Source organism: Rattus rattus, chromosome 10 (assembly GCF_011064425.1).
Source record: "Rattus rattus isolate New Zealand chromosome 10, Rrattus_CSIRO_v1, whole genome shotgun sequence".
NCBI lineage: Eukaryota > Metazoa > Chordata > Mammalia > Rodentia > Muridae > Rattus > Rattus rattus.
Genome location: NC_046163.1, coordinates 67974434 through 67986064, shown reverse-complemented (window position 1 = coordinate 67986064; position 11631 = coordinate 67974434). Strand labels below are relative to the sequence as shown.

The following is an 11631-nucleotide window of genomic DNA, read 5'->3' as shown; positions in this document are numbered from 1 at the left end:
CACCGCTGGGCTTTTGCCTTTTCTCCTTTTCATTTGGCCGGGCAGCCTCTGTTAGGCAGAGCAGACTTGTCACCGTTAGCTAAAAGTAATTGTTATTGCAAGCCCCCTGTAAGCGTCCGACCGTCCGTCCCTTTCATGGTCAAACCGGGTAAGCATTCCTTTCACCAACAGAAAGCAGAGAGTGGACAGGATCAGATCTTTTCATGTGGACCAACAGTACCCGTAGCAGTGGCTAACTAGCGGGCTCATTAATTACCTGCCAAACTTGTTGATCTTGATCGCTTGTGACTCTTAGAAGCAAGAAAAAGCCAGTGTGTTTCCTCCCATAGAGAAAACCGACAAGAGAGTCTGCCTCCCGTGCTTGGTTCCCTCACCACTCATAATCAAATACTTGCATTCTTCTATAAGGTTCCATTGTCCCTTTTTGTGGACAGTCATTTTTAAGTTCAAAGAGCCCTTCTAGTCATCGAAAGTTACCTATTTGCTCATAAAACAAAGGCTTCAGAAACACCAGCTCTGTAGTTATACGTCCGAGTGGATGTACTGAAGATATTTCTGCAGTGGATATTTCTGTAAAAGAAATTATACAGGCAGAAAATGGGCTAATTAAAGGGCTAACATAAGGCTCAGCACTTGTTGAGTATTTACTGTGTCCTAAGCAGGGCATTAAAAACTTGGCACATTTAATTTTCCTGTCGAGCCTTTGGGGTCCCAGGTGTGCGTTCGTGCTGCGCAGTGGCGGGAACAAAGTTCAGAAAGTATTAACTGTTTTTCTGCAGCTCCCACCCCACAGCTTGCCAAACCCCAAAGAAGGCGAGACGTCGCAGCTGTGCGGAGGGAAGGGTGGCTTGGATTCACCCTGCCTGGGACTGGGGCATCAGAGCTGGGAAAGAAGGCTCGGGTTCTCTTCTGGAAGCCACACCGGCTGCTGGAGTTCTTTCTGTTGTACTGTTTCAGCAGATCCTGAAACCGTGGGCCATTCAGTCCTGCTGTGTGAATGCGGTCCTGACTTGTAGAAGCACAGTAGAATCTTCTGGAGAACTCGGGGATGTGTCTCAGTTGAAGAATTAGCCTTGGAATGCATTAATCTGCTGGCCTAGTCTCCAGCACAGGATGAACTGGGGCTGAACTTGTAACCCCAGCAGTTGAGAGGTAGAGACAGAAGACCAGGCCATCCTCAGTTAAGTCACAAGTTGGAGGCCAGCCTGGGCTACATGAGATCCTGGCTTTACAGAGGAGATGGGGGTAGCTCAACAGGCAGAGACACCTGCTGCCAAGTCTAACAACCGTAGTTTGGTCCTTGGGATCCTCAGAGTGGAGGAGGGACCCAGCTCCTCCTCTGAGTCGTCCTTTAGCACCACATGTGCATTGTGGTCTGCGTCCCCCTCCCCTAAAAAAGTGCATTTATAAAATCTCGACCCCTGCACAGGCACTCATTGGCACATGCCCTGCAGCCAGGGCCAGGCGTGAGGGCCATGAGAGGTGATTAGTGGGCTGCTCATATTGGCCTCCTTTATTGATGGGTTTTAAGGAAACTCTGGCTTTTTGTTTATCGTTTGGCACAGCCTCCCCTGCACGCCTGGAAGTTTATTCAGGTTATATCTTAGTCACTGTTCTATTTCTGTGAGGAAACACCATGACCACGGCAGCTCTTACAAAGGAAAGCATTTCATTGGGCTGGCTTACAGTTTCAGAAGGTCAGTCCATTGTCATCATTGTAGCAAGCATGGCAGCAGGCAGGCAGATGCTGGAGAGGTAGTCGAGAGTCCTACAACCTGATCCATTGGCATTGGGACGAGACAGGCCTGGCTTGAGCCTCTGAAGCCCCAAAGCCCAATGACACACTTCCTCCAATAAAGCCACACCCACTCCAACAAGACCACACCCACCACAACAAGGCCACACCCACCACAACAAGGCCACACCTTCTAATAGTGCCTCCCCCCACCATGGGCCTATGGCAGCCATTTTTTTCTTTCAAACCACCACAGGTTACTTACTTGACAAGTTTTAGGTCAGGCTTCTTTCGTGTTTGCCTGATCCCTTGGAAAAGAGAGCCCCTCAAAAACTCCCGCCAGTTATCCTCAAGGACTTACTGCCTCCTCGCCTCGTCTGTCTTTCCCAAGCACATGTACCTGCCGCCATGGCGCAGGTTCTAGCTCGGTCAGTTTTGGGTTGAGGCTCAGCCATGAGACCCTTTTCTTCTTCCATGTGTGTCAAAGTTAGTTTTTGTTAACCAGGCACACACCTAAGCAAAAGGGACCTTGGCATAGGAGCTGCCCCACCCCCATCAGACTGTACTGTAGGCAAGTCTATCGGATGTTGCTTTTGTCGATGGAAAGGACCAGCCCACTGGGCAGTGCCATCCCCGGGCAGCTGGTCCGGGGCTGTATTAGAAGGGTAGCCGAGTGGGCTTGGAGAAAGGGAGCCGGTAGGCAGTGTCCCTCCATGGTCTCTGCTTCAGCTCCCTTGCCTTGAGTTTTGGACCCGGCTTCCCTTCATGGTAGACGGTAAGACAACTAAAACCTTTTCTCTCACAAGTTGTTTTTGGTCAGTGTTTTATCACAGCGACCAAAAGAGAAAAATTACGTAGGACAAGGGTGTGTACATGACAGTGGTGTGTGCGTGTGTGCATGTGCACGTGTGTTCATGTGCAGTTACCTATGTATGCATTTGCACATAGAAGCCTGAAGTTGGATTTCTCCTATCACACTCCCTCTCTCTCCTTCTTTTTTCCTTTCGAAACAGATCTCTTGCCATATTGGCTGGATGGCAAGTGATCTCCCAGAATCCAACTGTCTTACTCCCAGCCCCGTGTGAGAGCTGGGTTACAGCTGTGCCCCACCTACCTGGTTTTTATGTGGGTTCTGGGGACCTGAACTCGGGTTGTCATGTTTGCATAGCCGGCACTCTGTGATGCCCTACTGCAGACTTTTGAAGAGTTTGTGTCTGTCTCCATGCGTGGGATCACAGAGCACCGGTTGGCCGTGTACGCCCCGCCCTTTCCATCCCAGACCGTTCAGGTCCCTGTTGAGTTTCTTCCTGACTAGCAGCCTTCCCCGTAGCCGTCTCGCTTCCTGCTCTGGAGGCAGCTAGCTCGCTAGGCTCAGTTGCTACCTCCAGAGCAGGAAGTGGAGGTGTGCGTGCTCACAATACATTGCTGGAGGACATGCTCTCAGGGCCCTTTTGTTTTGGGCCCCGAGGAGCAGGCCAGTGTCCCCCACTGAACAGATAGGGACAGGGTGGCTGAGTAGGACAGGAGATTATTGAGAAAAGTAATTAATTTTCGTCAAGCTGTCAAGGAGGAAGGTCTCAGATCTTTTTTCCTACAAGACCAAACAAACCATAAAGGTGGCTTCTGAACTGGCTTGCTCAGGGGCAGGGGACCTTCTCCCTGCTACGACCGACCGGCTCCTGGGAGGAATTGTGAGCGCCCCTTCCATGGTCTTACTGCCTCTGCTGTGCTCTTTGGCGTGGCTCCCTGGTCACACCGCTTGCCAGGCGCTGACATGTCACTTCACAGTTGTGTCTGAGCGCCCTCTGACCTTTTCCTGCCTTGGTGTAAAGGGCGAGCAGCCAACTTCCAAGCCTGTTGCTCTCCTCTGTCAGAGGGGCCCTCCGGTGAACCGGGCCTGAGAATCACTCCACCGAATTAGTGGGTTCCTTCCTGAACGCTGAGGCTTGTGAGCTTGGTGTATTTGTGTGTTTTCTTCCCCTGTGTGTTCCCCTTGGTCCCTGGAGTCAGGCTCTTCCTTGCACGCTGTAGTAGTCAGCTCAGTTCTCAGGGTGGCCTCCCTGGATCACTCTCCATCAGGGAGGGGCACGGTGACTGTCATGAGCTGGTGAGAAGCAGGGGGATGTTGAAGCACTAATGAGACAATCTCCATAAGGAGGTGTCAGCCCCCTGCTGGTGCCAGCCCATTGGGGCTGCAAAGGTAGTTAGAGGGGAAATGACAGGCAGACAGGACTCCCACACACACAACAGGGATGACAATGACATTGCAGCAGGGATGACAGACACTGCAGCAGACACTGCAGCATTGACTCCCCCCACCCCCTTCCAGCAGCAGGAATGCCCTTGGCATCAGCCTCTCCCTGGTGACAGTTTGACAACTGTTTTTGTTTGTTTTAACCAACTTTGCTCTGACTTATTTGATGTCATTCCTCACTTTACAAAATTAAGATTTAGAATAAAAGCATTTATATTTTATTTGTGCGTATATGTGCATGTGTGAGTTTGTGTGTCACGTGTCTGTAGGTGCCCAGGGAGGCCAGAAGAGCACCAGGTTCTTGGAATTAGAGTTCCAGGCAGTTGTGAGCTGCCCAGTATGGGTCTGAGAAAACCAAACCTGGGTTCTCTGCAAGAGCAGTAAAAATTTGAACCTTTTCTTCAGTCCCAAAGTTAAGATTCTTATAGCATGCGGTTCTATTCAGCAGCTTCACCATTTTTGAAAGCCCTCTGGCCATACATGCGCGCGCGCGCGCGCACACACACACACACACACACACACACACACACATTCCCTCATGGGTTGTAACAGCGTGTTCCTTGGTCTCTGTGGCTTCTTGTTAATCAGAAAACCAAGACACAAGAGAATCTGACTTCCCAGACCACTGGATGAGCAGTGCAGGTGATGCTGGGGGGTCAGAGCCCAGGTTCTGGTCCATGAGCCAGTGCGCACGCCTGGTCTCTTTGACTGCCTTGGTAAGTGTTAGAGTGTGTTCTCTTTGATGGATTCTTCCTGAGGGGCCAAACCTGGTCCTTCTTGGGAAAAGTGCCCCTGGGGAGTCAGGTAAGGGAACCCTGGCTGTGACCAGGTGGTGTCTGTTACTGCCTAACCCAGGGAGCTGCTTTGAGTCTCTGCCTCTCACCACTCGGACGCCCTGTCTTTTCTGTGTTTTAGGAAAGAAGGATTGTCGAAATGTGGACGGTGCAAGCAGGCCTTCTACTGCGGTGTGGAATGTCAGGTAGGTGGGGGCCAGCCCTAGTCTGGCGGCTGGGACTGAGGTCTCTGTCTTGGCTTCTTGTTCCAGAGCTCCCCACTGCGTTCAGAGCAGGTGTGCATGAACCTCCCAAAGTAAGTGGTGCCGGGGACAGACGGCTCGGCTTCAGCTGCACGCAGCGCTGGGTGTGGCTGGGGACCAGGCCAAGGGTCACAGTTTGCATCAAGGACACCACCAGCCCAGTTTGGGTGATGGCAGAGAGGTGGGGAGCAGCGATTCCCCAGCAGCTGGGCGCACCCCACTGGGCTGTTAGAACCCAGCCTAACTAAGGGGTTGCAGCTGGGAACGTGAGCAAAGCCTGTGCCTTGTGAGGCCTGAGTGGGGGACTCGGGAGCTAAGGGGTGATGGCTGAGCCTTGCTCGGGTTGGATCCTACAGGGAGTAGCTGAAGAGAGAAATGAGGCCATTGTGAGACCTCTGAGTGACTAAGAAGGGTGTCCCCAAACGTTTACAGCAAACATCCAGTGCACAGAAAGGTCCTTCATAGAAAAGTATTGCAGGGTCAGTGCGAGGGACGAGGTCTCACTACACAACTTTCTAGTCACTGAGTCGCAGGATTTACGAGGAAGTGCATCTTTTTTTTTTTTTTAAAAAAAAAATCTGTGTTCGTGTGTGGTACATATGCATGTGTGTATTTGCTCTCATGTGTACGTGTACATGTGTATATATACAGGCATGCAGGTGCACACATGGATGCATGTATGTAGAGGCCAAAGGTGTCTTTCTTGATCGTGCTCAGTTTTACTTATTGAACTCGTGGATCCAGCTGGTCCAGCCCGCCTGTCTGTCTCTGCCTCCCCAGTGCTGAGATCACAGATGGGCAGCCACACCGACCCAGCCTTCACACACACGGGGTTTGGGGATCTGAACTCTGATCCTCACACTTGGAAGGCGAGAGCTTTCTCCACCAAACCATCCCCTCAGCCTCACAGCCTTCTTTCCTTCCTCTCTTCAGAACTCTCTTACCCCACCTTACCAGATGCTGATGCTATTGGGGGGTGTGGCGGGGAACTGTGGCAGGATCTGCACCTCCCCGTCCAGAAGCACCTCTGCCACTCCACTTCTGGTGACTGTTCACCTCCTCGGGTCACCACCTCAGGCTTTCAGACCCAGAACACTTAGCAGTGGAAGGAGTCACTGCTGAGCTCTGTGTCCTGGCTGACAATAGAGTACCAGGGACAACAGCCTTTGCCAGGGTAGAGCCAACGTGCTTGCACAAGAAGTGACACTCCGTGGTACAGGGGGCCACACACTTGGTCTCCTTCGGCAGCTTCCTGAGGTGGCCGGTGTGAGTGAGGTGGACATGGATGTGAGCTATGGTCCAGTTTTCAGGGTCTCTGGATGCTCTGTCCCGTCATGGCAGGTGCTCTGTGCTCAGCTCACTGTGAGACATCCAGGCGACCGTCTCTATATGTGAGTCAGACACTTCTGGAAAAGTCAGCCCATTCCCCCCTCACTGTGTGAGAAGCAAGAGAAGGCGTGGGGTACAGTGCAGACGAAAGAGCAGGAAATCAGACGTGGCCAAGCGCCAGCGCAGTCTCCTTCTTACAGGTCACAGGGCATCTGTGGGCGACACTTTCCTCAAGTTCAAGTGAGGGCAGCCATGCCCGTAGTGCGGAGCGGGAAAGGGAGGCCTTGGTAAGCATGGACGCGCTGAGCAGCCACGCAGGATTCTTGTAAATAACCTTAGATTGCACGACAGCAGATTTTCTGTGACTCTGACTGGAGAGTAGCTTAGTCATGTGTAAAGGATAAGGAGGCTTGCCCTTCTCTAGCCTAGGGTGATGGCTGGTAGGGAGCGTGACAGGGCTCTGGTGGAGCACTGTGGCTGAGTGGTGCTGAGTGTAACACCAGTCACCCTTCTGCGTGAGCAGAGTTCAGCAGAGAGCATCACAGTGTGTGGCTGCTGTGATCCCCACCCCCTGGCACACTGACTAAACACATTCCCACAGAGCTCAGGAGGCAGCGATATTCCAGTGAGCCACCCTGACCCGAGTTGGGATTCTGAGGTGTGGGTCCGTGTGGTTCCTTGGGTCCTGGTTTGGTCCTGGTTTGCAGACTGTGAAAGCTCCCTTGGGGCAGGCTCATTAGTTAGGATCTGTCCCAGGATGCTTGCTCTCCGTCAAGTGCGCTGAGAGGCTGTACAGTCAGCCCCTGCAGGACAGCTGGAGGGCGGCTGAGGTGGCAGTGAGGAGCACTTTGGGGGAAGAGCCCAGACTGGGCTGTTTGGGGGCCTTAGGCTACGGCAGCCCTAGTGGAGCCTCCTGGTCCCTCGGTCTGAGGACAGGTGGCTGGGACACCCTCTGCAGCCGTGAGTTTCTGTCTGTTACCGGGTACCACATGACCAAGTGGGTGGCACCTGTGGCACTGGCTTCTGGAGCCTCTTACTTCTCAAGGTGGCAGACTGACTTTTACCCTGACATTTCTTCCTTTCTTCCTACATGCCTGCCTTCCCCTTTGTCCCTCTGTCTCTCTGTCCCTCCCTCTGTCCCTCCCTCCCTTCCTTCCTTGTCTATCTCCTGAACAAAGATGTTAATGGCCACAGTGAGTTTCACCCTTGGTAAAGAAGGACTAAATGAGTATGGAGCAGTGTATTGGAACAGAATGGCCATGAGGGCTTAGGAGAAATAAATGTGTAGAGATGCAGGGTAATGCCGTGGCTGGAGCTCACTGTCTGACCAGTGCTCACTGGACCCGTCGTTGTTGGGTAGGCCCGAATGGGTCCAGACACTGGGCCAGTGCTACTGAAGCCCACTGTGGTCTCCAAGCCAATCCTGAGGCCCAGCTGCACCCTCAGCACCTCTCCTCTCTTCACTCATTGACAGCGTGTGTGCACAGTGCACAGGGAGACAGTTCCCCCACCCGCAGTGTGTGTGCCCAGTGCACAGGGAGACAGTTCCCCCACCCGCAGTGTGTGTGTAACCCAGTGCACAGGGAGACAGTTCCCCCACCCGCAGTGTGTGTGCCCACGGAGATGGTACCTCCACATCATGCCCAGAAGCATCCTTGTGCCTACATGGGAATCAGATTCCTGTGCTTATTATATTGGTACAAAGTGAACTTGCAGTTTGAAAAGAAACCCACCACATCTTGCTTTGCCATGGACTGATGTTTTAAATTTATCATATCAGCAATGTATTCATTACTGAGAATTCAGAGCCATAGTCTAGAGATACAGATAGGTAGATAGATACATGGATGGATGATGATGATGATAGATAGACAGACAGACATTTAGATAGACATTTATAGACAAATGGACAGATAGACAGACAGGCGGACGGACACTTTATCCCTCAAGGAGTAGACGTGTGGCATATACTTGGGTGCAAGTGTTTCTGAATCTTTTCTGAGCACGTATATTATTTCTCAGGAAAGTGAGCTTGTATCTGAAGAATGTTGTGTAAGAATTGCAGTCAGGTCTCACCTTTGAGGGGATACAAAGGTAGCGTTAGGGGGAAAAATCTTAGAAAAGCTGAAAAGTACTTTTAAAAGAGTACACAGTTGCCTTTTTAGATTTTTGCACACTGTTAATTATTTCTTTACAATTTCTCCCGCACTGGATTATGGCAGATGGCCTCTGGTAGAGGAGTGTGCCCCCAGGGCAGACAGAGTAGAGTTCATGGGGTGTAGCTCAGTTGTTAGGGTACCTCATGCTTGAGGGGGTCGGTCCCCAGCACCGTGAAAGCCAGGCTTGTCACTCACCTGTCATCTTAGCTCTTGGGAGGGAAAGCAGGAGTTTAAGGCCAGCCCTGGCTTTCTAGGGAGTTCTAGTCCAACCTGGGCTACATGATACCCTATTTCCTAAGACAAACAAAAAGCCAAGAAAACAAATTGTTCAAAATATCCGATATTTCTACCAGATTCTGTCCCCTCCCTCTCTTTTTTTTTTTTTTTTTTTTCAAAAAATTTTACTTCAGTGTTCATGGAGACGAGAAGTGAGCATCAGATCCTCTGGAACTGGGGTCTCAGACAGTTATGGGCCACCATGTGGGTGCTAGAAATCGAACTCATCCTCTGGAAGAGCAGTCAGCAACTCAACTGCAGGGCCATCTCTTCAGGCCTTAGTCTTTTTAAATAAAAACGAGCAGTGTCGTTGGAAGACGTGTCTGCCACTCTTCCCATAATCCACGTCTCTCACCTCACCCTTCAGAAGGAGTCCCAGATGGACCAAAGCCGCCATGGTGGCAAATCTAGCCCGATGCTGCTTGCTTGAGTTCTGCACTTCCTGTTCTGACACGGTCAGAAACTGCTCGAGGTCAGACAGTCGTCCCCTCTCCCTTCTTCTGGTGTCAGCAGCAAGGCTGGCTTAATCACTAACACTAATTAAGAGTGGACACGGGCCAGGCACTGCTGTACATGGCCTCTTGTGGGCTGGCTGCTGGCATTCTCCCTGCAAGACCCAGTCTGTGAGTGAATCCCACTGTCCAGGTGAAGGCGTCCGTCCATGCAGCACAGGCTCAGGCCTTGTCTGATTATCACTGTTAGAAGGTGTGAAGTCACAGACTCAGAGTCCCAGACTTGCTAAGTAATGGGAGGATGGTGTTATTTACAGCCTAGAAGACAGGTGCAGAGGGATTAGGAGGCCGCACAGACTGTCATGGCTGCTGCCGAGCCCAGTCTAAATGGGGGTCTCTCAGAGTCCCAGGCTGGTGGCCGCCCTGCCTCAGGGCCTCAGCGTTCCGCCGCAGGGCTCCGCTCAGTGAGCTTCCTTTTCCTTGGAAGATAGACCCATCATGGAAGTCAATGAGATGCACTATGTACACGAGTATTACTTTTAAATTAATTATATGAATAAGTATGTTGTATTGATACAATTGATTAATTTTGATAAGTGCTGATGCCTGGGACACACCAAGCCCCTCTCAATCAAAGAAACCAGTCGCATGCTTCTCCGCATCCCTAACTGTCCTGGATCTCACTCCGTAGACCAGGCTGGCCTCAGACTCAGGGATCACCTTCCTGTGCCTCCCGAGTGCTGGCGTTAATGGCATATTAGACCATGAGAATCTGTCGGTCTTAATGCAGGCTTTCTGCTGACTTCCTGGAGCCCAGTGGCACTTCCTCTGTGTTGTACCTGCTGCTGCCACCTGTCCTCAGCTGTCACGGGTGCCCTGTGGCCACCCTGGCTGCAGAGGAGTCTGTTGGACTTTGTAGATAGAGCTCCACTGCTCCCTCCTCCGCCTCCTCCCTGTGCTCCCTGGTGTAGACGCCAGCTAAAAACAGCCTCCGTGCTCCGAGGGCCGTGCCCTCCGTCTTCTCCCCGTCCCTGCTCTCAGTTAGAGCGGGCGTGGCGTTATTTAACTCCATGGCATCTTGGCACAGAACCTGAGCCCCAGGGATGTGTCAGGTGCTGCAGTAAATCACAGGGGCTGATTTTGTCTTCCCCACGGGGTTCGGTGGAGGGAAGGCCAGGGACCAGGGAGACAGTCACTCAGCAGCAGCATCTGCTGAGTGTCCTGTGAATGTCACCAGCAGCCCAGACTGTGAATAAAGCAGGGGAGATGTCTTTATTCTAATGTGGGCTGATGTGTGGGTAGTGGGAAGAACTCTACGGAGCAGTAGAAGGGAGCGTGAAGGGAACAGCTCTTGGGTTGCTTGAGGCAGGTTTCTTGAAATGTTGACCATAGAGGAGCAGAGAACGAGACCAGCAGGAACCAGGGAGTCATAAGACAATTAGGGAGATAGCGTTAGACAGCAAATACTGCAGGCCCAAGGGCTCTCTAGAGAGAGGAAGAATGGTGCTATGGCAACAGAGAGTCAGAGTGTGGAGGGAAGGCCGGCTAGGAGAACAGACCCCACAGCTTGCCTGTCACCCTGAGGACAGGGCCTTTTGTGCCCGGTGAGGAGTCATGGATGGTTCTGAGCTGAGACCCTGTCCCTGCTCTCTAGTGTTTATAGGGCGAGGAACCAAAGCTGGTATTCAGCTAAAGGTGGGACAGTGATCTTGGCAGAGCAGGCTCACAGGTCCTAATGGTAAAAAGGGCTGAGTCTCTGTACCTCACCACTATATGTGGAGGCGGAAGGGAGGTGCGTGTGTGCACGTGCACACACATGCACACGTACACGCACACGAGCACACATACACACACACTCATGCACATGCACATGAGCGCACATACATGCACACACATGCACGAGCACACGCACATGCGTGCTAAAGGTCAAATTTGGGAGCCATCCTTTAGGACTTGTCCACCTTGGGTTTTTTGTTGTTGTTTGTTATCTGTGTTTTGTTTTGTTTTGTCTTGAGCCGGGGTCTGTCACTGGCCTGCGGCTGGCCACTTAGGCTGGGCCATCTGGCTGGTTAGTCCCTAGGGATCCGCCTGTCTCTCTTGCCAGTGGTAAAATTACACTCATACCACCTCAGTCACCTTTGTTTTACAAGGGTTCCAGGACTCGAACTCAGGTCCTCAAGCTCACATGGGCAAACCCTTAACCTGTGACCCATCTCCGAGCCTGAGTCTAGCCCAGAGGGCAGGATAGAAAGATTGGCCAGCATTGCAGGTCACTGTGAGTGTCACATGCAGGGTCACCCCAGGCGTTTGCTGTTGGCTTCTGGCTTCTGTCGACTTGCTGCTTCCTGACCTGGGGAAGGCAGAGGGTAGAACAGGCTAGACCAGTTCCA

At 52.0% G+C, this 11631-nt stretch overlaps 1 protein-coding gene across 1 annotated transcript in view; it reads left to right on the top strand.

The window, feature by feature from the left end:
* Positions 1-11631, top strand: part of Smyd2 (SET and MYND domain containing 2) — a 39510-nt gene that overhangs the window by 7308 nt on the left and 20571 nt on the right. The window contains exon 2 of the mRNA XM_032915028.1: positions 4905-4968. Coding sequence (XP_032770919.1) covers positions 4905-4968 — 64 coding nt within the window. The remainder of the gene's footprint in view (positions 1-4904; positions 4969-11631) is intronic.